Raw genomic sequence first — 27,235 nt, forward strand, 5'->3', positions numbered from 1 at the left:
CTTTTCTCTCCACTGGCCACAGTCTCGTTTGTTTGTTTTTTTTTAGAGATTTTTCTCTTTGTTGGTTTTTTGTCATGGCTGGCCAGTTCGGCTTAAGATCTTTCATTTTTGGCAGCTGCAGGCACCCTTCGGGTCGCATTTTTTCTAAATGATGGAGCCATATGCAATGTAGTCTTTGGTACGAGTCCGCGCGTTTCGTAGTGTGCAAATCTGGTACCGCAAAATACCTCTCCTCTTCATTATCATTGGGTAAACAAATTTTTATTCATTTCTGGGATGATGAGAAAACTTTTTGGTTTTCGCATATCAGTATCGGTTAGCTTCATTGATTACAAAATAATTCTTATACAAAATATAGACAATGGATTTTCAGAATCCCAGTTCGGTTACTATTGACGGACCCGGCTCAATAGTAACCAAAACTCTAAAAAACAGAATTTTGATATATCAAAAGAGTCGGCTAATTATGCTGATTTCAAATATATAAGTTTCATTAAGTTTAGTCTTACCATCAAAGGTTACGAGCCTGAGAAAATTAGCATGGCTTTCTAAATAAGGGGATAACACCCCCTAAAATATCTTAATCTTAATGAAAATCACACCATCAGATTCAGCGTATCAGAGAACCCGATTGTAGAAATTTCAAGCTCCTGTGTGATAAATGTGGAATCTTGTATTTTTTTGTCACAACAAAGATCACGGATGCAGGTTTGTTTATTCTTTTTTCCCCCAGGGGTGATCTTATCGACCCAGTGGTTCTAGAATATTTTGAGAGGGCTCATTTGAACGGAAATTAAAAGTTCTAGTGCCCTTTTTAAGTGAACAAAACATTGGAGGGCAACTAGGTCCCCTTCCACGCCCCTTTTTCTTAAAATCGTCCGCTCAAAATTCTGAGATACCCATTTTGTTCAACATGGTTGAAAGGCCGAGTAACTTTACCTTTGGAGATATGATGACTACCAACAGCCCCTCAGGAAAGGTCTTTAAATTAAATAATTTGTCCATAGTTTACATAAAGTATTTATTATTGCGAAGTATGCATACATTTTACGGATGTGGGGGGGATGAATTTTCTTCTGGGGTGATTTTCCACAGAGAGAATTTGCCAGAATTCCTATATAAAATTCTTCTTATGGCTTGCTTTCTCTTTGCAGACTCAATTTTACGCGTGCAGATGTTAAGGGTAATTGCCCGGGAAAAATTTAACCAGGATTGAAGTGTATAGAGAATATATCCGTGGGGAGGAGAAATTTGTCCGTGGAGTTGGAGCCAGATTTCTTGGTATTATTTAAAAAATGATTAGAAATTAAATAAACATACAAGTTTTTTAACTGAAAGTAAGGAGCAACATTAAAACTTAAAACGAACAGAAATTATTAAGTATATGAGGGGGGTTGCTCCTCCTCAGCACTTAGCTCTTTACGCTAAATTTTCAGTTTTGCTGAAGTCCTTAAGAACAACTCCTGAATCACAAGGTTCGTTTAATTAGAACAATAAGGTTTTTTTAAAAGTACTAAAAACTTTAGAGTAAAGAGCAAGGTGTTGAGGAGGAGCAACCCCCTCATATACGTAATAATTTCTGTTCGTTTTAAGTGTTAATGTTGCTCTTTGCTTTCAGTTGGAAAAACGTGTAAAGCTCTCAAGGGTAAGCAAACTGCAGCTTAGCCCTTGCTTCTGTAAATTTTATAAAGTTATTTGACAGAAAGACAATGAATTTCTCAACAAATTGACACATGGCTTTGTTTCAACGTTAATAGAAAAATTTACTGAGCTGCTGGAAGTACAAACATTTTCTTTTCCAAATCCCTTATGAAATATACCACTTAAATACTTTCGAGCTTTAAAAGGTTCAGCGTTAATATCTACACTGAAAAGAAGATTTCCAACTAAAAGTGTGAGACTCACACTTTGTTCAGACTTGACAAATCATGGGCAATTTTGGCGATGAGGAGCCTCGAGCTTCAGCTAGTTCGTGTTCTGATAATTGGTAGCTGAAACACAACTGAGGCTTAGAACAATTGGTTTCTATTCCTATAACAGAAAGTGATTAGTAAGAAAGATGTGTAGAGCATAAATCTACTAATTATCTGACAGGTGGATAGTCCAAATTAAAGATAACTCTTTTGAAAACATTATAAAACAACTCTATAACTTCTAGAAAGGTACATACTGATATTTTTCCTCTTTGACATCACAAATACCAGTTACTTTGCATACATTTCCCCCTGGTTTAGCATGACATTCTGTGGTTCCATGCCACCATTCATTAATATTTTTATAATAGCTCTTTTCATCACTACTATTCATTAGTTTCTCACACAGAAGGTTAAAGAATGAATATGTTTTTAAGCGTCCTTGTCTTCGCCACAGAAAATGCTCTAAGAACCGGGAGCTATTTTTAAAAACAGAGAGAAGCTCTTCTGCTAAATGTTTGGGACTTGTTGATGCGTTGACAAATATGAAAGACCCTGGGGGCGATAATGTTTGATAATCTTCTATGGATGGTCCTAACACCACTGGAATCCAATCAAACCTAAAAATAAGAATATAGAGAAGGCTGAAAACACAGAAAATAAGCTCAAATCACATAAAAATAACATTGGGCCGTCATCCACAAAGCTAAAACTTGCGATATATTCTTGACCTCACGGTGGGCTACTTATTAGTAATAAGAACATGTAAAGGTGCAAAGCAGAATTCACAAGTATGTACAATACAATGTAATTTAATCTAAAAATTCGCTTAAAATTGCCAAAAAACTTAAGAGGAAGAAGATAAATGATTCTTCGAAAAAACCAGCTCCTCTGATTTTAGGTTTTACAAAACCCAAAACAAACAGAAATTACAATAAATAACCGAGTCAAACTCGAAACTAGCAAAAATTAACACGAGTAGGGCTGAAAACCCCCATGCCTTCTCAAGACCAGAACATAATTAGCACTTTACTGAAAAAAACAACAAATGACCATGGATTTTCAGTTTAGTATGTGTATGCTGATATTTATTCCTTAAAGTTTTGATAATTTAATATTTATTAAAGTAAAAATGGTGAAAACATTTAAATTGTATTTTTTTTTCAACAAAGTGTCAGTTATGTTCTGATCTTGAGAAGGCATGGGGGTTTTCAGCCCTACTAATATTGAGTTTAACTCGGTTATTCATCGTAGTTTCAGTTGGTATTGGGTTTAATTTATTTGTTGATTATTTCTGCTCATTTTTTGGCGTAATGGAGCTCTTTACTTTTGTTTCAAATAACTTGTTTCGTGGAACAATTTTCAAAATTAATTTCTGTTAGTTTTGTATTGACACATTCTTTTCATAGGAAAAAAAATTATACCTTTTCGGTTTTTTCTATAACGAATCCATAGTTTGGATTGCTATTTGTATTTTTGAGAAACTTTTTCAACGATTTTTAATCTGGACAAAAATAATATTGTTTAATTTCATTTTATACCTCCTTAAGTTGATCTGAAAAATTAAACTTAATTTCACTCCCAAAACATTCTATCTATGCTCTTTGACAACCTGGATACACTTACACTCTTTTGCTTTATTTAAATGGTAGGAGAAGAAGTAGTAATAGTAGTAGCCTCGAAAGTTTCAACTTAATACCCCCAGGCGTTCTAAAGATATTACTGAGGTTAGTTTTAAAGCACAATTGGTCGATTGCTCAATTGTGGGGAATGATCGTTTTGAAACGACTGATATACGACAACACGAACGTTCTTCTTCGGTGAAAAGGTTTGGTCAGAATTAAGATGTCATAACGTAAATATTTATATTGGGGCATATCATCAGTTTTCTAGTTGTGGACTTTATCAGTGTAAAGCAATATCAAAGATCGTTTTACTAGACTCCAACTGCGGGCAAGGTTATATTAAAAAACCCGAGAGGAATTAGGTTTTTAGTGTACAAAATACACATAATTTGGTAAATGAATATCCCTTATTTCATCTTACAAATAAGGTATATCTAACGTGTATTCTGCCCAGAAAGATAAAACACGTGGGGACCCTTTGAAATAATGTTATTAGGTCTTCAAAATAATGAAATATTGCTAAGATGGATAAGATCTCTTTTCCAAAGAGCTTTTTCTTGGCGACAAAATCAGTTTTTGATATAGATTTCATATGTTCTTTCTAATAAGTGCTTCCTTGGCGTATTTTCCCTCTTATTTTCTACAAGATCATTTACAATTTTTATCTATTTTCTTTAGTCCAGTGATTGAAGCATCGATGAAAAAGTTCAATCCTTGGATGTGCAATTTTTCATGATTAAGGGCTCTTTTAGTATACTAATACAAATTTTGGCATCATGCACGGAAAAGTAAAAATGAACACATCGTAAAAATATTCTTAATATTCAATATTAGCTTCGATCCTTCTATGTAAAATATACTTATTTGATTCTCTGTGAAGACTTCAAAATTTCAACTTGCTACTTAACTAACTCTCCAGATACTAAGCTATGTTGCTAAGCTACTTTTTTCAGTATGTTTGTTCGGTACCTGATCTTTCATCCATCAAAATGCTACGCTGCAGCCTATATTTTCTACTTTACTCTGTATTAGAAAAAAATTCAATACCAAAACATTGTCTTACCCAAGTCCGATATCGAAGAATTTTTCAGTTATGTATTCTTTACAATGTGAGTTTTCAAACGCCAAATAAAAGCTATATGTATAGCTCAGTCTTCTGATACAATCCTCGCTCTCAGAGGTATTCTTAGGACAAATACTGTTATTTCCACATTTTCCCAGAATATCAACGGCCATAAATTTTTGTAGCTCTCGGACAAATTCCAATCGTTGGTTGCTTGCATCGCAATTCGAAACAAACCACGCAGCCTGAAGAGATGAGATTAGCAAAATGCGAATGAGAAACGAAATAGGCACTAAAAGATGATGCTATGTTTGAGTATGGTCAACTACACAATGGTTAGCAACCTCTGCTCAGTCACCTGAGCTTGACCATAACGGGTGTCGAAATATTTGAAAGCTGCTACTACCTATGTTGAGGATAAATAAATGCTCATTAATGCTCCCTTGTTTATTAAACAGTTTTTACTCTGGATAATTTCTATCTGCTGTTCAGGTTACCCCCCCCTTCCGTATACAGCTAGTAAATATCCAATCACCAAGACTTGTGGCATATCGTCAGGTGCTTGAGTTTAAAACGAATAATTAATAACGGAATATTTATGGATATGTGGTTTTTTAAAATATTAATCAATTATCAATAAAAATATTAATCAATAATCAATAAAAATATTAAATTATCAGGAAAATTTACCCACTTAAAGTGTTATTTTTATTAAAAAGTCATTTCCTGATTGCTCATGCTTCCTTTTACAGATTTAATGTCCTTAAATATTGTTCCCACCTTATTTATTGACGGATTCTGGCTGATTCAAAATTAATTAATATCTCAGGCAAACTTTTAAATCCCGTTTCTCTTCCTTTTAAAAGCAGACAATCGAACTCACCGCTTTTCTGAATTTTCTGACAATAGCTCCTTACAATGTATCATTACATTTATATCTTCAAACACATCAAACTATGTAAGTCTATTTTGAATAAAAATACTGATCAGAAGAAATTATTCACGAAATAAGACATGCACGAGCAGACTCTAAACAACTGCTGAAGTTCCTTCATTTTGCCCTCTTTTTGTTTATTCCATAAAAAATTTAAACATCCGTAAAAAATTTAAACAGCTTGCTTAATAAAAAATTTAAACAGCTTAAAATGGCTTGGAGCCCTCCTAAAATAAAACATTGACTACTCTTTATTCCTTTTTTAAGACAAGGAGTAATAAATATACTTTTATAAATTGTATGTCAATTTCAAACCCCTTTTCAACCCAATACTCCAACACAGGGACTAACTAAAATACTTGTATGCTCTATGCGCCAATTTAAAGCTACATATCCAGCTACACGTTGTTTTTCCTATTGAAACCATTGAAGAGAAAACTAATATGGCGAAAGCCTTATTTTTACTCTCCTATAAGATTGTGAGCATGTGATGAGTTTAGACCCGATGATTTGGAACTATCACTAATAAGAAAAGCCTTGCTGAAAAAGAGTAGACTTCTTTGCCCAAAAATAAATACTTTAGTTTTCCTCTTTATTTTGGATCCAGCCATTCATCAAAAACAAGATTTAGAAATGATCTGTCTCCTTCATTGATGTTAACGTCACCTTGCGCTGCAAAAGTAGATAATTCAAGCAGACAGAGCCTAGTATTGTAAAAAAAAAACTCCATCCCCCTTGCAGAACATTGGGGATGGGGGAAACTTTTAGAAAGAAAAACGTAGGCATACCTTAAAATATACCATAATATTTCGATTCTCGTACATGTAACGCCTGTACTTCATTTAATTATCGCTTTCCAAAAAAATTTTCTTTGACATCTTCAAGAAAAGAGCAACGCAAGGTGAAAGAAACAACATAAATGACCGCTTCTTTGAAAGCACACTTTTGAGTTTTAGTTGCTTGAAAATTAATTTGCTTATAACAATCTATTTGAGCAGGAAAAGGAGAGTGACAATAGTAAAAAAAAAAATTATAGAAATCGAATAAATAAATAAAAATCCACTACAACAAAATGAAAAAAAAATACATCGAACCAATTGAAAAAAAGGTGATAAAGGACATAATCACATACAAGCCTCTTCTTTTAACTTTGAATCCCAATTATTATGAGACATTAAAATATCATTAGCCCCTAACTTGCGAACAATCCTTCGCTGTCTCTAATACCTAGGCATAAACTATGAGGGTTTGCATTACTTAAAATATTGCTTGGTTCCATCTATACTCAGTTGCAGCTGATGCAGTATATATGACGGGAACTATAAACCTCTGGTTAAGGGTTTGCAACGATGAAACTTTTTGTGTTTATGTCTATATGGTTCCTAAAATTGTGTACTCAGGTACTCTGGAAATGGCATTAAAAAGTGCTATTTTCGATGGCATATGGCACTTAATTCAAGTGCTATCAAGCAAGGGCGTATCTAGTTTGTTTGCTTGTTTTTTTTTGTTTTTTTTGGGGGGGGGGGAGGGTTAAAAATATCTTTAAAAACGCGTCGAAATTTGTTTATATACATTTTTTTTAATTTTTAACTGGTCAGGCAGAAATTCCGGGGAGGGGGGGGTGTCTTCAAACCTAGTACCCCTCCTTTGGATACTATTTTGCTATCAGGACAATTTTTTAGAGCCTAAAACTGCGTAGATGTAAGCATTACTTTTCAAATACGCCCTTAACCATACCTTTGTGTTATTCTAGCAACCTGCTAGCACTGGCGAAAAGACGAAGATGAAGAAGAAAAAGAAGGAGAAGAAGAAACAGAAGACATATTAGTGGTGCCCTTGAACAAATGTGATTCTTCTTGTTTTCCAAGCTGGGGGACTGTAAACCACTAGTTAAGGGTTTTCAATAATAAGAGTTTCAATGGCATACTTATCAGTTGGATCTGATGTTAATTCAGAAGTGTTTCCAGCACCTTTCTCAAATGTCAATATTCTCAGAAGTAATATCAAACAGTTCGTGGTCGTATTGCCAGAAGAAAGATAACGGATGCGCGTTTATTTGTTTTGTTTTGTTTTTTTCCCTAGGGGTGATCGTATCAACCCAGTGGTCCTAGAATATCGTAGGAGGGCTCATTCAAACGGAAATTAAAAGTTCTAGTGCCCTTTTTAAGTGACCAAAAAAATGGACGGCAACTAGGCCCCCTTTCACGCTCATTTTTTTCCCAGTCACCCGATCAAAATGTTGAGATAGCCATTTTGTTCAGCATGGTTGAAAATATAATAAAACTGTCTTTTCGGATAACTTAATCCCCCAAAGTCCCCCGGGGAGGGCTGAAAGTTATGAACTTTACCCAATGTTTACATATAGTATTGGTTATTGGGAAGTATATAGACGTTTTCAGGGGGGATTTTCTCTGGTAATGGGGGGGGGATGGGTAGGGGGGTATGTGGGAGGATCTCTCCATAGAGGAAGTTTTCATGGGGGAAGGGACATTGCCATGAAGGGGGCGTCAGATTTACCAGCCTTATTTAAAAAAAAAACGATCAGGAATTAAATAAAAAAAACAAGTTTTTCGACTGAAAGTAAGGAGCAACATCAAAACTAAAACGAACAGAAACTATTAAGTATATGATTGGGTTCACTCCCTAGTCAATACCTCACTCTTTAAGCCAAAGATTTTTTAGTTGTTTCATAAGAGCTATTTATTCTAATTAACGGCCTTTGTGATAAAGGGGTCCTTTTTAAAGAATTGGAACAGAATTCAAACTTTAGCGTAAAGAGCGAGGTATTGACTAGAAGGTGAGCCCCCTAATACACATATTGAAAATATATGAATATAGAAGTTCATTACGTAAGTTAATTCGTAAGTTACGTGTATTTATTACTAATAAAAACGTTCGTAAATAAAATTAAACAACTTTCGAGAAAGCCATTTGTCTCCTCCTCAATACCTTGCTTTTTACGCTAAAGTTAGACTCTTTCTCACAACGCTATTTTTTAAAACAATAAAAAACTTTAGATTAAAGAGCGAGGCGTTGAGGAGGGGACAGCCCCTTTCATATACGGAAAAATTTCTGTTCGTTTTAAGTTTTAATGTTGCTCCTTACTTTCAGTTAAAAAAACTTGCCTTTTTTTATTTAATCACATTATTAAAAATCGCTAATCCTGAATGGAAATTCCTATTTACAAATAAGTGTCAATCGAAAAATATTTGTCACCAGGCAGTTTCATTTAAATACATTTTTGAAATTTCGGCTACTATGGCTCTGATGTTTTATAGTTGCTGCTTAAACTATGGTAATATGATAAAAAAAAAACAAATCAGAAACAAAAACAGACTGCCCTTTTTCAAATTTTGCGCAAGCACTGCAGCAAGCGTTAAACTAAAAACTTATTTGATACAACAAAACTGAACAAAGGCTTAAAAGGAAGAGGATCAAGTTTCAATTAAAGAGTTGTTGGAGCAAGAATATTGAGAAAGAGTTGTTGGAGCAAGACTATTCAATTCAAGAATTATATTATAATAATATATTATTATAAATAATAATAGTACTAATAATATTTTATTTAAACCCTCTATAACAAGAATTATAAAAATTCTGAAAAGAGGAGTAAAGGGTTAGAGAGAAAAAAAGACACACAATACACACAGACTGGAAAATTACAAAACTAGAAAATACGAGAAATGAACAAAGAAAAATTAGAACAAACACAAACATATAAGGAGTAAGAAATACTAACAATTCAACACACTATCAAACATCTTTATTAGAAGGACATAAAAATTTATGGATCTAATTAATTAACGATACCATTTGAAAGTTAGGAATTTTACTATTCCTACAAAGGAAACGGTTATGAGCACCTTTCATTTTATAAAGTATATTAAAAATACTAAATACTAATAACATTCTGCTGTTTCAATACCACGGAGGTAACCGTAAAAAAAACTTTGCCAATTTAAAATACACTGAATTCATTGATCTTTTTTCTAGAATCAAGAAAAAAGGCCACACAGGGGCCAAAAAGAAAATATGTCGGCCAAAGAAAATTTTATAAAGGTGGCCTAGTGTACATCGGTCGGACTGACTGTTCGATATGACTTTTTTTTAGGCTGGCACGTACGCAGAAGGGGGGGCCTCCGACCCCTTTTTTTATTTTCCAATAATTTTCTGATAGTTGTCACAGAATAAGGGATTTGAAGGATTTGCCCCCCCCCTGAAAGAAATTCCTGCGTACGTGCCTGCTTTGAGGCGTTTTGTATCACGAAGATTTTTGCCACAAGGAAGACAAAGATATACCAAAGACTTTTCTTCAGGAACTACGGTCCCGTCTATATTAGTAGAGAGAGGACCTCCAATCTGTCGGTTTATACCAAAAATTAAAAAGTTTTGGACAGTGCAATGGGTAACTCTATGGAATTTAAACTCCTAGAAATTAAAGTCACAGCTTCCTGCAACCCAGATAGATTCTCACCTAATAATAGAAGGTCATCAGCGTGTGAAATATGACTGATTTCAAGGCCATCTAGAGTGACCAAAGGAAGCAAAACCGTTGCAGCCGAGCGAAGACCTACATTAAAAATAATAGGGCTAATCACTGACCCCTGTTTAACCCCTTTGGGTGTCTTGCTCGAAGTTAAACGGCAAACTCTAATTCGACTGGTAGAATTTTGGTTCCATGACCAAAGAGACTTGCAAATGAACTGATTCACCCTAGTTTCAAAATATATAAAATGGATTGGAAGTGCAATATAGATTCAAATGCTCCAGATATATCGAGTGCGCAAGCGAAAGTTCTTTCTTGGAGTACTCATACTGACGAAGAACTGAAAGAAGTGTTCCGTGAGTATTCTGAATACCAGGACCTCTGCGGAACCTGAAGTGATTGTCCCCCATATTTGCTTTATCATAAACCTGGTCAACAATTATTTTTTCTAAAAGCTTCCCAAGAACCGAACAAACTGTAATAGGCCAGTAGGAAGATCAAACAGAAGGGTCTTTACCTTGGCTTGGAATACAAGAAGTTAGGCCTCCAAAAAAAGACTTTCACACATAATTCTGAGACAAAGCAGCTTGAAAGAATAAAGAAAAATGCAAGAAAAGCTTGCGAGAGCCATGCTTCAAACTTTCGGACATTATCCCATCAAGACCCACAGACTTGCCAGATTTCAGAAGTCGTACCCGGTTTTCAATACCAGAAGGTGAAACTGTAATAAAATTCCTATGGGGATTTAAATCACGAAAACACGATAATAGTTTTGATTTAAAGATGGTGTCTTGAGGAGGAGGGTCAGATGCAAAAACCTTAGAAAATTTTTTGATCCAATCATTTATTGAAATAACATTTGGAGAAGAGGTTGGAAAGGATGTCAATTTAAACACGTAGTGCCATAAATGGGAAGGGTTATTACTGAGATTAGATGTTAGTTCAGTGATTTGATACTTTTTCTACAAATGGACAAGCTTACGGAATATATTCTTTGTATACTTTTGAAGATGGAAAACGACCCCAGACAGTGGTTTATCAGCATCAATCCACACATTAAGACAAAAACAGTGACGTTCTTTTGCCTCTTTAAGGCCTGGATACATTGACCAGCCTATTTTCCTGGTATTCTCCTTATTCTTTCAAGAGGAACGGAAGCAGTGGCTGCGATTTTTAGTGCGCGAACTATCTGGACAAGATAAAGTCTAGGAGATCAGATGAGGGAGAAGTAGCTAGAAGATAGAAGGGACTTCAATTTTATCTAGTAGAGAGTCTAGAGTAAGCTGATAATAATATAGATTAATATGATTCCAATCCAGTTTTTCGAACCATTTGGGCACGGGGTTAGTAGGCAAGGGGGACTAGCAGCTCTAGATGAGAATGGTCATTTAAAACAAGTTCATCAGAGACGACCATCGAAAGAGACCGTAACTTGGATATATTGGTCACCGCAAAATCTATATTAGAAACGCTTCCAGAAAAGTATAAGTGAAAGAACGTATTTTGTCCATAATAAATAAGTCACTGGGCAAAGAGGACAACAAAATTTGTGAACAGGGTGGGGAAATTTCGGTCAAATCAGTGTTAAAGTCACCCAAAGCTAAAATCAATTAATTATTTACCCTTATTTTTGTTAATAACTTGAAAATAAAAAAAATAAACACATACTGCCGCAAATCTCTGATCTGAGGGAATATTGCGGTAATTTGTTGGTAAATAAACACAAATAATAACAAATTTATCCAAATCAACAGCCAGAAAAAATCTGAAAGTTCAAATGTGGCATTCACAAATGTGAATAGCAATCCTTAGAATTGCTAATTCGGCTCATAGAGATTTTTTTATCGGTCCAAAAATCAACTAGAATAACAAACAAAAGACCAGCAGTTACTGCTACACTTACCTTGAATTCCTTCCCTTTGATATTGGGCAATGAAGTATAAGGTTCTAACGACGATGAGTCGAAAAATCCATAAGGGGTAGGGATATCACTATCCAAGCGATATGTAGATGTCCAGTTGATTGCATTCTTATTGGACAATCTAGCGAAGTTGGTATGTAAGGGGGACTCGAGAGATCTGAAAACAAAGACCTGTTCGAAATTTAATATTTCCAAACAGGAAAAACCAAAACTACAATGAAACAATAAATAATTTCTTAGACCAAAAAGCCTTTCTATTTATAATTGAAATGAGGTGGAAATATATTCACAGATAAATCTTTTAATCTTTCAATGAATATTGAAGAATTGGTTGAAAGTAAGTGTAACGAACTGTAAGTAAGTGTAACGAACTGTAAGTAAGAAGCGACCCGGATCAATAGTAGCCGAAACTCTAAAAAATGGAATATTGCTACCAATAAATATATCAAAAGAATCGGATTTTATATGCTGATTAATTTAAAAAAACAAAGTTTTTCCGAGGGAAGTAAAGAGCGAAGTTGAAACTTAAAACGGACAAAAATTATTACTCCACAGCCTATTTAATATATATCAATAAAACTAGTATAAATAAACTAACTAATTATGTTTCTCTATGCTTTTAGGATTATACAAAACTAGCACTTTACTGAAAACACAAAATAATTTAGGACTATGGTACAGTAAAAGCAAACCAATTAAGAACGCTTTTTATAGAATCAAAATATTATCAATGCCTTTTTGGATCAATCCCTTTCAAGATAAGGGAACAATCCATTTAGGATTTTCTTTATTATTTTAAGTTTAATTTGGTGTCACTTCTGAACAATGGCTCAGTCGAATAACAGGCTCTCGTTTTGGTTCTTAAAAGGACATGTCATGATTAGTCAAACAGTTCGTGGTAACGAACTGTAAGTAAGGAGCGACCCGGCTCAATGGTAACCGAAACTCTAAAAAACGGGATTTTGATACCAATAGATACATCAAAAGAATCAGATTTTAATTCTGATTTCAAATATATAAGTTTCATTAAGTTTAATCTTACCCATCAAAAGTTACGTGCCTGAGAAAATTTGGCTGATTTTCGAAAAAAGGGGGAAAGACCCCTAAAAGTTATGAAACCTTAATGAAAATCACACCATCATATTCAGCGTATCAGAGAACCCTACTGTAGAGGTTTCAAAGTCCTATCTACAAAAATATGGAATTTTACATTTTTTGCCAGAAGAAAGATCACGGATGCGTGTTTATTTGTTTGTTTGTTTGTTTGTTTTTTTGTTTTCTTTTCCCCAGGGGTGATCGTATTAACACATTTATAATAGAATATCGTTGGAGGGTTCAATGGAAAGGCAATTAAAATTTATAGTGTCATTTTCAGTTGACCAAAAAAAATTGAGGTCAAATAGGCCCCCTCTAACACTCATTTTTTCCCCAAAGTCACCTGATAAAAATTTGGAGATAACCATTTTTTTCAGCATAGTCGAAAATATGATAAAAATGTCTTTTAGGATGACTTGATCCCCCACAGACCCCAGGGGGAGGGCTGAAAGTTATGAACTTTACTCAATGTTAACAAATAGTTTTGGTTATTGGGAAGTATACAGAATTTTTCAGAGGTAATTTTTTCTGGTAGGTGGGGGAAGGAGAGGGTCGTGGGCTATATGAAAGGATCTTTCCATGATGGAAGTTTTCATGGGGGAAGGGATATTGCTATGAAGGGGGTCCCGGATTTCCCAGCATTATTAAAGAAAAAGATCAGGAATTAAATAAAAAAAAAACAAGTTTTTCAACTGATCAACTGATTGTGATTAAGAGGTCATTTTTAAAGAACTGGAAAAAAAATTCGAACTATAGTTTAAAGAGCAGGGTATTGACTAGGGGGCGAACCCCCTAATATACGTGTTAAAAATTTATGAATATAGAAGTTCGTTACGTAAGTTAATTCTAAGTTACGTATATATATTACTAATAAAAACGTTCGTAAATAAAATTAAACAAGTTTCGAGAAAGCCATTTAACCAAATATAATATGCAAATTTTGTTTTAATTATTCATGTACGGTGAGCCAAAATCTAAACCTGTATTAATTCAAAAAAGTTCAAAAATTAAATAAAAAAAACAAGTTTTTTTTATCTGAAAGTAAGGAACGACGTTAAAACTTAAAACGAACAGAAATTATTCCGTATATGAAGGGGGCTATCCCCTCCTCAACGCCTCGCTCTTTACGCTAAAGTTTGACTTTCTCACAATTTTATTTTTTTAACGATAAAAAAACTTTAGCGTAAAGAGCGAGGCGTTGAGGAGGGGACAGCCCCCTTCATATACGGAATAATTTCTGTTCGTTTTAAGTTTTAACTTCGTTCCTTACTTTCAGATAAAAACTTGTTTTTTTTATTTAATTTGTACACAAGCTCGAAGTAAGGCCATATTGATAGTATTAGGACTATTGACTGGCTTTAGAATTTGCATCATAGCTTGAAATTCACTCTTGTATAGAGAGAAATAATCGGATTAGTTCATATTAATGTCTTATTTGATATTCATTTCAACTGATTAAAGCATATTTCTTACAATTTAAGACTGTATATTACCCACTATTGGTATTATAGCTGGTGAGAGCAAAATGCTACTTGATAAATCAATCCAATATTTCTGTATGCTGTTCATTTACTTCGCGGTTATTAAAAAATATTTAGTTTTACGCTTATGTTTTTAAGATAATTTTAATTGTATACTGAAAGTTACTAATGTCGAAACTGGTGTACGTCTATGAAAAGCTTTATAGATTCGTTTAGTGTTGTCAGGATACATACTCATTTTTGACTCTTAAATCAATAATCCTGTTTTTTATGCTTGACTTTTGTGTTTTCAGTAAAGCGCTAGTTTTGTATAATCCTAAAAGCATAGGGAAACATAACTAGTTGGTTTATTTATACTAGTTATATTAATATATATTAAATAGGCTGTGAAGTAATAATTTTTGTCCGTTTTAAGTTTCAACTTCGCTCTTTACTTCCCTCGGAAAAACCTTGTTTTTTAAATTAATCTTAGTTCCTTTTTGATTAAAATTTAACGCAGAAACAACGCTGCCATGATCTTTTTAATTTATACGGAATAAGGTACGCTCGTTTTAAGTTTTAAAGTCACTTCTTAGTTTCAGTTGAAAATACTCACAAACATGACCTATGATTCAAGTAAACATACGACTCGATGGCTATTTTTTAGGTTTCTTCCGAATATAATAATTGTTTTTGGCACAAATTGAATTTTAAACCCTTATGAAGAGAAGCTGTAACCACTCTATGCATATTCCTGCCTTTTTTATATATATATTTTTTTATATAAAGTTTTTCCATTTTTCTTCCCTACTCATCTTATCAAAAACTTGCATTTCCCCCTTAAATCAAAGAACAGTATATTTCCGCTATTCACCGAAACAATTGATAAATAGGAGAAAACACTCCATAGAGAATACGGAGAAAATAGGTCACATATATTGATAGCTTGTTCTATTCAAATATTTGATCATATTTACTTTACTAAGGCAGCCACTGAAGCTATAAAGAATTGCCCCTTCTCTCTCTGAAGAAATAAAATTTCAAACAAAATATCAGTCAAAACATTGAATATAATAAGAAATCACTAATATTCTACTGAAGGGAGTGTGCCGGAGAAGCAGGCTTGCCACCCCTAGTGATTTATCACTATTTTTAGTAATTTTTTATGTTGCAGTAGTGATAGTGTATAAGGTTTTAATTGCACATGGAATTACACAAGAATATACAGTGCAGTTTCACGATAGATGGTATAAAGCGACCAATCCTTTTATATTATATACCTATAAAGTGATCAAACACGTTTTGAAAGTATAATTGAGATTGTATAACGTAACCAGACGGGTTTTTGAGGCACTTTCATCATGTTTTTTTTAACCAAAAACTAGAAATTGTCAAACACGTCTTTACTGCAATCAGACGGATTTCTGAGGCAACACCTATTTTTTGGACAATTGCCTTAACTCGAGACTAGTTTCTTAGGAATGTGTGGTTACTAATTAAAAAATCGGATGCTACACTCAGAATTGTTTGATTGACATATGCTGTTAATAGCTAACTCTATTTGCAAAAAGGGATAAGGGATTAGCGAATTGGATTGTACGAACGATCTTATTTGAATAATAGGGAAAAAACAGAGCTAGGTAACATTTGCGAATTGGATCATATGAAGGTGGAGAAAAAATAGGGTTAAACCGATTAGCAGTTAAGGTAACCTTGAAGAGCATGTTAACTCATAGCTTATTTATTATAAATTTGGAACAATATCAATCTATGGAAATGGTTAATGATGATAAAATGGTCTTATGACTTGACCTAGCTTTACTTCTTCGATGTGTTCTGTATAATACACAAGTTGCGTTTGAACAGTGTTTTCAATTTAAAATAGAGTTTAACGTTATAGTATACGAAAAAATTGATACTAAGAGATGTGTAGATGGCAAGAAAAGAATTTTAATAATGAAATTGAGAACAATCCATAGAAATCCTTACAAATCAAGTAGTGAGGTGTATACGAATACGAACCACCAAGGATCATAAGCACCAATGACCCTAACCACCAGGGAACTCAGCCCCAAAGGTCCCTTATCCCCAAAGTCGAAGGGGGCCCCCTCCCCTCCAACTTTTTGTTTCCCCCACCCATTTTTTTTTGTTTTTTTGAAGTTTTTTTTAACTTTTTTTATTATTCTTTTTAACATGTTATATTTTTTCAACTTTTTTTTACATGTCTTCGAATGAGATGAAACATAGTAAAAACATTGAAAAATCACATTTAATATTTTACAAACTCAAAATGAGAATGGTATGGATATCTTAGTCATGACCTTTACTATTAGAAAAATAATATTTGTAGTAACCCTTTTTTTTATTGGTCAAAATTTTTTTTTGGACTTCGAAATTATTCAACTTTTTTTACGTATCTTAAAATGACGTGAAATATGCTTATGGTTCTAACAATTGTACTCTATGCTTGCTCAGAGACACGATGCGGCTTTCCCACTGGTACTTTATGGCGGGTTATCGACACTACCTAGTTTATTCCATGTATTAAATCAGTATTTTTTACGCAGTGGAACGATAAACACATAAGTCATATGTTTAAAAAAGTGAAGATGGAACATTTTAATAAAGTGTGTTCACATGACAATGTTATTGTAGCATTGAATGCCGACAAAAAGAAGTATTTAAACTATGAAACAAGTACAAGTGGTAGCACTATTGGAAATGTATGCATGCATTGTCATGACAGTAAGGAATTAAATTTCTGTGGAGTACCGAAAAACTTCAACTCTTATGTTGGTGGACATGCGAGATTGAGATCTCCAGAGATGATTGGACTCAAAGAGAATGCCAACAAAAAAATAATCTTTGATGATAGAGGACAAATCCTTGCTACTGTTGCAGGTAACACATTAACTACTGATGCATCTTATCGTCAGCTTTCGGGTATTAGCATTCAACGGAAGCTCAAAAAAGAAAGGCCTACTCTTCGGCTGATATCATAAATCATATCTTGTCTACCTGTCGAAACTGTTACCTGTGTGAAAATAATGTGATAATAAACAGTGAAATTGCCAGAAAAATAAAAAGGGCAATGGCAGAAAATATCACCATGGAATATAAAGATAAATCGATGAAAAACAAAGTACCAGCAAACGTTACTGTCATTGATCAAACAGTCAATGAACCAAATAATACCAAAGACGAAAAGCATATTGAGCCTCTCGATGACACACCAGTAAAAATTGTGTATGATTCAAAATAGAATAATGATTATTCTACTGATTACGAACTAAGAGAAGACAATAGCTGTAATATCAAGAGAGAAAATGGTGAACGATTTTATGGAACAGATACAAAATGTCCAAAGTTGATCATTGATATTAGTAATGTATCATAATATATTTTTTTATTAATATTCTACATCGGATTATTTCATTAGAACTATGCTATGTATTACCTTGTTATGTGTTCAGTATTTTTAGAGTATGCAAGCGTATCAAACGTTTAGAATATCTATTAAAATATCGGAGATGTAAAAAAAGGAATGTGATTACATCTACTGTCAGACACAAAGGATAACATTTACAAAATCTTGGTATCAGAATGAATAAATTCTTTAACAACATCCGTTGTTGGATATGTCATTATGAAAAAACTATAAGTAAGTAAAAAACTCTTTCTTGAAGTCACCTCTTGGATACACAATGCAGAAATTTCATTTAAGAAATTAGGAAAAAATTGTAAGTAACTAACCAACTCTTTCTTGAAGTCACCTCTTGGAGACAAAATGCAGAAATTTCATTTAAGGAATTATGAAAAAATTGTAAGTAAGTAGCAAATTCTTTCTTTAATTCGCCTCCTGAATAAATAAAAAAGACATTTAATTCAATAAATTATGGCAAAATTCTAAGTAAGTAACAAACTCTTTATTGTTTTTACCTCTTGGATACACGATGCAGATATTTCTTTCAAGAAATTATGAAAAAATTATAAGTGAGTTTCAAACTCTTTCTTGAAGTCACCTCTTGGATACACAATATAGAAATTTCATTTAAGAAATTATGAAAAAAATGTAAGTAAGTAGCAAATAATTTCTTGAACTCGCATTCTGGATAGACAAAAAAAGACATTTCATTCAAGAAACTATGATAAAATTCTAATTAAGTAACAAACTCTTTATTGTTTTCACGTCTTGGATACACGATGTAGAAATTTCATTCCAGAAATTATGAAAAAATTCTAAATAAGTAACAATCTCTTTCTTCAATTCCCCTCTTGGATACAAAATACGGAAATTTCATTCAAGAAATTATGAAAATATTTGTAAGTAAGTCACAAACTCTTTATTGATTTCACCTCTGTGATACACAATACAGACACTTCAGTCAAGAAATTATGAAAACATCGCAAGTAAGTAACAAACTCTTTATTGATTTCACCTCTTGGATACACAATGCAGAAACTTCATTTAAGAAATTAGGAAGAGAAATGTAAGTGATTAAGTAAGAAGCTCTTTGTTGAATTCACCGTTTGAATGCACAATAAAGAAATTTAATTCAAGAAATTATGAAAAAAATGTAAGTAAGTAACAAACTGTTTCTTGAAGTCCGCTCTTGGATACACAATGCAGAAATTTCATTTAAGAAATTAGGAAAAGAAATGTAAGTAAGTAAGTAACAAACTCTTTCTTGAATTCGCCGTTTGGATGCACAATAAAGAAATTTAATTTAGTAAATTATGAAAAAATTGTAAGTAAGTAACAAACTCTTTCTTGAAGTCACCTCTTGGATACACAATGCAGAAATTTCATTTAAGAAATTATTAAAAAAATTGTAAGTAAGTAGAAAATTATTTCTTGAATTCACCTCCTGGATAAACGAAAAGGACATTTCATTCAAAATATTATGACAAAATTCTAAGTAAGTAACAAACTCTTTATTGGTTTCACCTCTTGGATGCAAGATGCAGAAATTTCATTCCAGAAATTATGAAAATATTTGTAAGTAAGTAACAAACTCTTTATTGATTTCACCTCTTGGATACATAATACAGATATTTCATTCAAGAAATCATGAGAAAATTGCAAGTAGGTAACAAACTCTTTATTGTTTTCACCTCTTAGATACACAGTACAGATATTTCATTCAAGAAATTATGACAAAATTGCAAGTAAGTAATAAACTCTTTCTTGAAGTCATTTCTTGGATACACAATGCAGAAACTTCATTTAAGAAATTATGAAAAAATTGTAAGTCAGTCAGTAAGTAAGTAAGTAACAAATTATTCCTTGAATTCGCCTCCTGGATGAACAAAAAAAACATTTCATTCGAGAAATTACGACAAAATTCTAAGTAAGCAACAAACTCTTTCTTGAATTCACAGTTTGCATGCAAAATACAGAAATTTAATTCAAGAAATTATGAAGAAAAAAAACTGTAAGTAAGTAACAAACTCTTTCTTGAATTCTCCCCCTGGATACACAATACAGAAATTTCATTCAACCAATTATGAAAAATTGTAAGTAAGTATAAAACTCTTTCTTGAAGACACCTTTTGGATACACAATGCAGAAACTTAATTTAAGGGATTAGGAAAAAATGTAAGTAAGTAAGTAAGTAACAAACTCTTTCTTGAATTTGCCGTTTGAATGCACAATACAGAAATTTTAATTCAGGAAATTATGAAAAAAATTGTAAGTAAGTAACAAACTCTTTCTTGGGGTCAACTCTTGGATACACAATGCAGAAATTTCATTTAAGAAATAATGAAAAAAATGTAAGTAAATAGCAAATTCTTCCTTGAAGTCGCCACTTGGATAAACAAAAAAGACATTTCATTTAAGAAATTATGAAAAAATTTTAAGTGAACTCTTTATTGTTTTCACGTCTTAGATACACGATGCAGAAATTTCATTCAAGAAATTATGAAAAAATTCTAAGTAAGTAACAATCTCTTTCTTGAAGTCCCCTCTTGGATACAAAATACGGAAATTTCATTCAATCAATTATGAAAAAATTGTAAGTAAGTAAAAAAATCTTTCTTGAAGTCACCTTTAGGATACACAATACCGAAACTTCATTTAAGAAATTAGGATAAAATGTAAGTAAGTAAGTAAGTAACAAACTCTTTCTTGAATTCGCGGTTTAATGCACAATACAGAAATTTAATTCAGGAAATTATAAAAAAAATATAAGTAAGTAACAAACTCTTTCTTGAAGTCACCTCTTGGATACACAATGCAGAAATTTCATTTAAGAAATTATGAAAAAAATGTAAGTAAGTAGCAAATTCTTCCTTGATTTCGCCACCTGGATAAACAAAAGACATTTCATTTAAGAAATTATGAAAAAATTGTAAGTAAACTATTGTTTTCACGTCTTAGATACAAGATGCAGAAATTTCAAATTCTGAAAATATCTGTAAATAAGTAACAAATTCTTTATTGATTTCACCTCTTGGATACACAATACATATACTTCATTCAAGAAATTATGAAAAAATTGCAAGTAAGTAACAAACTCTTTATTGTTTCCACCTCTTGGATATACAATACGGAAATTTCATTCAATAAATTATGAAAAAATTGTAAGTAAGTAACAAACTCTTTCTTGAAGTCACCTCTTGGATACACAAAGCAGAAACTTCATTTAAGAAGTTATGAAAAAATTTTAGGAAAGCAAGTAACAAATTCTTTCCTGAATTCAACTCTTGGATAAACAAAGGAAATTTCATTCAAGAAATTATGACAAAATTCTAAGTAAGTCTAAGTAATACGGAAATTTCGTTCCAGAAGTTAGGAAAGAATTGTAAGTAAGTAAGTAACAAAATCTTTCTTGAATTCAACTCATGGATACACAATACAGAAATTTCATTAAAGAAATTATGAGAAAACTGTAAGTAAATAACAAACTCATTGGATACATCAGATAACATACATAAGATCCAAGTTCTATTTATTTTGACTTTATGCATCATTATGTTGAATTTAGGTTAGACCGGTTATAGATAGCAGCACACCCGCTCAGAATCACAGTCATAGTGAGAGACATGCAAAAAGTTGGGTTAATTCAGGTTCACTTAGAGTGGGGCCACTCTAAGTGAACCTGAATTAACCCAACTTTTTGCATGTCTCTCTCACTATGACTGTGTGTCTGAGCGGGTGTGCTGCTATCTATAACCGGTCTAACCTAAATTCAACATAATGATGCATAAAGTCAAAATAAATAGAACTTGGATCTTATGTATGTTATGTGATGTATCCAATGAGTTAGTTATTTACTTACAATTTTTTCATAATTTCTTGAATGAAATTTCTGTATTTTGTATCCACGAGTTGTATTCAAGAAAGATTTCGTTACTTACTTACTGACAATTCTTTCCTAATTTATTGCACGAAATTTCAGTATTGTGTGCTCAAGAGGTGAATTCAAGAAAGAGTTAGTAACTTACTTAGCATTTTTTTTAATTTCATGAATGAAGTGTCTGTATTGTGTATCCACGAGGAAAATTCAAGAAAAAGTTTGTTACGAACTTGTAATTTTTTCATAATTTCTTGAATGAAATTTTCGTATTGTATATCCAAGAGGTTTATTTAAGAAAGAGTTTGTTGCTTACTTACAATTTTTTATAATTTCTTGAATAAAATGTCTGTATTGTCTATCCAGGAGGAGAATTAAAGAAAGATTGTGTTACTTACTTAAAATTTTTTCATAATTTCTCGAGTGAAATTGCTGTGTTGTCTGTCCAGGAAGCGAGTTCAAGAAAGAGTTTGTTTGAAATTTTTTACATAATTTTCTGAATTAAATTTCTGTATTTTGCATCCAAACGGTGAATTCAAAAGTTTGTTACTTAATTGGAATTTTGCCATAATTTCTTGAATGAAATGTCTTTTTGTTTATCCAAGACGCGAATTAAAGAAAGAATTTGTTACTTACTTAATTACAATTTTTTTATAATTTCCTAAATGAAGTTTCTGCATTGTGTATCCAAGAGGTGACTTCAAGAAAGAGTTTGTTACTTACTTACAATTTTTATAATTTCTTGAATGAAATTTCCGTATTGTATATCTAAGATCTGAAAATAATAAAGAGTTTGTTACTTACTTGCGATTTTTTCATAATTTCTTGAATGAAGTATCTGTATTGTGTATCCAAGAGGTGAAATCAATAAAGAGTTTGTTACTTACTTACAAATATTTTTATAATTTCTTGAATAAAATTTTCGTATTGTGTATCCAAGAGGGGACTTCAAGAAAGAGATTGTTACTTACTTGGAATTTTTTCATAATTTCTTGAATGAAATTTCTGCATCCTTTATCTAAGACGTGAAAACAATAAAGAGTTTACTGACAATTTTTTCATAATTTCTTAAATGAAATGTCTTTTTTGTTTATCCAGTTGGCGGATTTAAGGAAGAATTTGCTACTTACTTACATTTTTTTCATAATTTCTTAAATGAAATTTCTGCATTGTGTATCAAAGAGGTGACTTCAAGAAAGAGTTTGTTACTTACTTACAATTTTTTTCATAATTTTTTGAATTAAATTTCTGTACTGTGCATTCAAACGGCGAATTCAAGGAAGAGTTTGTTACTTACTTACATTTTTTCCTAATTCCTTAAATGAAGTTTCTGCATTGTGTATTCAAAAGGTGACTTCAAGAAAGAGTTTTTACTTACTTACAATTTTTTCATAATTGATTGAATGAAATTTCTGTATTGTGTATCCAGGAGGTGAAATCAATAAAGAGTTTGTTACTTACTTAAAAATATTTTCATAATTTCTTGAATGAAATTTCTGTATTGTGTATCCAAGAGGGGACTTCAAGAAAGAGATTGTTACTTACTTAGAATTTTTTTCAAAAATTTCTTGAATGAAACTCCTGCATCGTGTATCTAAGACGTGAAAACAATAAAGAGTTTACTTACAATTTTTTCATAATTTCTTAAATGAAATGTCTTTTCTTTTTATCCAGGTGGCGAATTCAAGGAAGAATTTGCTACTTACATACATTTTATTCATAATTTCTTAAATGAAATTTCTGCATTGTGTATCCAAGAGATGACTTCAAGAAAGAGTTTGTTACTTACTTACAATTTTTGTTCATAATTTCCTGAATTAAATTTCTGTATTGTGCATCCAAACGGCGAATTCAAGAAAGAGTTTGTTACTTACTTACTTACTTACATTTTTCCCTAATTTCTTAAATGAAATTTCTGCATTGTGTATCCATGAGGTAACTTCAAGAAAGAGTTTGTTGCTTTCTTAGAATTTTGTCATAATTTCTTGAATGAAATGTCTTTTTTATTTATCCAGGAGGCGAATTCAAGAAAGAATTTGCTACTTACTTACAATTTTTGATAATTTCTTAAAGGAAATTTCTGCATTGTGTATACAAGAGGTGACTTCAAGAGAGAGTTTTTTACTTACGTACAATTTTTTCATAATTGATTGAATGAAATTTCGGTATTGTGTATCCAGGAGAATTCAAGAAAGAGTTTGTTACTTACATACAGTTTTTTTTTTCATAATTTCCCGAATTAACTTTCTGTATTGTGCATCCAAACGGGAATTCAAGAAAGAATTTGTTACTTACTTAGAATTTTTTCATTATTTCTTGAATGAAATGTCTTTTTTGTTCATCCAGGTGGCGAATTCAAGGAAGAGTTTGTTACTTACTTACTTACTAACTTACTCACAATTTTTTTTTTCATAATATCTTAAATGAAGGTTCTGTATTGTGTATCCAAGAGGTGACTTCAAGAAAGAGTTTGTATCTTACTTGCAATTTTCTCACAATTTCTTGAATGAAGTATCTGTATTGTGCATCCAAGAGGTGAAATCAATAGGGTTTGTTGATAACTTACAAATATTTTCATAATTTCTTGAATGAAATTTCCGTATTTTGTATCCAAGAGGGGACTTCAAGAAAGAGATTGTTACTTACTTAGAATTTTTTCATAATTTCTGGAATGAAATTTCTACATCGTGTATCCAAGACGTGAAAACAATAAAGAGCTTGTTACTTACTTAGAATTTTGTCATAATTTCTTGAATGAAATGTCTTTTTTGTTTATCCAGGATGCAAATTCAAGACAGAATTTGCTACTTACTTACATTTTTTTTCATAATTCCTTAACTGAAATTTCTGCATTGTGTATCCAAGAGGTGACTTCAAGAAAGAGTTTGTTACTTATTTAGAATTTTTTCATAATTTCTTGAATGAAATTTCTGCATCGTGTATCTAAGAGGTAAAAACAATAAAGAGTTTGTTACTTACTTAGAATTTTGTCATAATTTCTTGAATGAAATGTCTTTTTATTTATTCAGGAGGCGAATTAAAGAAAGAATTTGCTACTTACTTACAATTTTTTCATAATTTCTTAAATGAAATTTCTGCATTGTCTCTCCAAGAGGTGACTTCAAGAAAGAGCTTGTTACTTACTTACAATTTATTTCCTAATTTCTTAAATGAAGTTTCTGCATTGTGTATCCAAGAGGTGACTTCAAGAAAGATTTTTTTACTTACTTACAATTCTTTCATAATGAGATATCCAACAACAGATGTTGATAAAGAATTTATTCATTGATACCTAGATTTTGTCAATGTTATCCCAAGTGTCTAACAATAGATGTATGCAAATTCCTTTTCTTACATCTCCGATGTTTTAATAGACATTCAAAACGTTTGATATGCTAGCATAATCTAAAAATAATGAACACATAACAATGTAATGCATAATATATTTTTAATGAAATAATGCTATGTAGAATATTAATACAAAAATATATTATGATACATTATTAATATCAATGATTAACTTTGGACATTTTAAATCTGTTTCATAAAATAGTTCACCATGTTCTCTCTTGATACTGTTGCTATTGTCTTCTCTTAGTTCGTAATCAGTAGAATAATCATTATTCCATTTTGAGTCATACACAGTTTTTACTGGTTTGTCATCGACAGGCTCAATATGCGTTTCGTCTTTGGTATTATTTGGTTCATTGACTGTTTGATCAATGGCAGTAACGTTTGCTGGTACTTTATTTTTCATCAATCCATCGTTATATTCCATAGTGATATTTTCTGCCATTGCCCTTTTCATTTTTCTGGCAATTTCACTGTCTATTATCACATTATTTTTACACAGGTAACAATTTCGACACGTAGACAAGATATGGTTTATGATGTTAGTAGAAGAGTAAGCCTTTCTTTTTTGGACCTTCCGTTGAATGCTAATACCCGGAAGCTGACGATAGGATGTATCAGTAGGTAATGTGGTACCTGCAACAATAGCAAGGAGTTGTCCTCTATCATCAACGATTTTTTTTATGTTGGCATTTTCTTTGAGTGCAATCATCTCTGGAGATCTGAATATTACATATCCACCAACATGAGAGTTGAACTCTTTCAGTACTGCAAAGAGATTTCACTCCCTACTGTCTTGACAATGCATTCAAACATTTTCAATAGTGCTACAACTTGTACTTGTTTCATAGTTTATACTTCTCCTTGTCGCCATTAAATGCTACAAATAACATTGGCATATGAACACACTTTATTAAAATGCTCCATCTTCACTTTTTTAAAGATATGACTTATGTGTTTATCGTTCCACTGCGTAAAAAATACTGATTTAATATATGCACTAAACTAGGTAGTGTCGATAACCAGCCATAAAGTACCAGTGGGAAAGCCGTATAGTGTCTCTGAGCAAGCATAGAGTACAATTGTTAGAGCCATAAGCATATTTCATGTCATTTTAAGATACGTAAAAAAGTTGAATAATTTCAGTCAAAAAAAAAAATTTTTCCAATAAAAAAAGTGCTACTACAAACATTATTTTTCTAATAGTAAAGGTCATGACTAACATATCCATACCATTCTCATTTTGAGTTTGGAAAATATTTAATGTGATTTTTCAATGTTTTTAGTATGCTTCATCTCGTTCGAAGACTTGTAAAAAAAGTTAAAAAAATATAACATGTTAAAAAATAATAATAAAAAAGTTAAAAAAAACTTCAAAAAAATTTCAAAAAATGGGGGGGGGCAAAAAATTGGAGGGGCCCCTTCGAGTTTGGGAATAGGGGACAATTAAGGCTGAGGTCCCTGGTGGCTAGGGTCATTGGTGCTTATGATCCTTGGCGGTTCGTACTCGTATACACCTCACTACTTGATTTGTAAGGATTTCTATGGATTGTTCTCAATTTCATAATTAAAATTCTTTTCTTACCATCTACATCTCTCTTAGTATCAACTTTTTAGTATACTATAACGTTAAACTCTATTTTAAATTGACAACACTGTTCAAAAGCCACTTGTGTATTATACAGAACATATCGAAGAAGTAAAGCTAGGTCAAGTCTTAAGACTATTTTATCATTGTTAACAATTTCCATAGATTGATATTGTTCCAAATTTATAATAAATAAAATACGAGTTAACATGTTCTTCGAGGTTACCTTAACTGCTAATTGGTTTAACCCTTTTTTTTCTCCACCTTCATTTGATCCAATTCGCATATGTTATCTAGCTCTGTTTTTTCCCCTATTATTCAAATAAGATCGTTCGTACAATCCAATTCGCTAATCCCTTATCCCTTTTTGCAAATAGAGTTAGCTATTAACAGCATATGTCAATCAAACAATTCTGAGTGTAGCATCCGATTTTTTAATTAGTAACCACACATTCCTAAGAAACTAGTCTCGAGTTAAGGCAATTGTCCAAAAAATAGGTG

The 27,235-nt window shown here is 32.1% G+C and overlaps 1 protein-coding gene across 3 annotated transcripts in view; it reads right to left on the reverse strand.

Moving 5' to 3' along the window:
• Positions 1–37: 37 nt before the first annotated feature.
• Positions 38–27,235, reverse strand: part of LOC148940748 (core alpha-(1,3)-fucosyltransferase-like) — a 73,170-nt gene continuing 45,972 nt past the window's right edge. For 2 of the 3 annotated variants that reach the window (XM_089104791.1, XM_089104790.1), the window contains 3 exons: positions 11,925–12,113; positions 4,602–4,846; positions 38–2,533 (listed from right to left, as the gene is read on the reverse strand). In XM_089104791.1, the coding sequence (XP_088960917.1) occupies positions 2,155–2,533; positions 4,602–4,846; positions 11,925–12,113 (813 nt within the window). In that variant the 3' untranslated portion in view covers positions 38–2,154. The remainder of the gene's footprint in view (positions 2,534–4,601; positions 4,847–11,924; positions 12,114–27,235) is intronic. The other variant, XM_089104792.1, reaches the window with a different exon arrangement.

This window comes from Artemia sp. Qi Xiang Cuo, chromosome 19, assembly GCF_049724085.1.
Source record: "Artemia sp. Qi Xiang Cuo chromosome 19, ASM4972408v1, whole genome shotgun sequence".
Lineage (NCBI taxonomy): Eukaryota > Metazoa > Arthropoda > Branchiopoda > Anostraca > Artemiidae > Artemia > Artemia sp. Qi Xiang Cuo.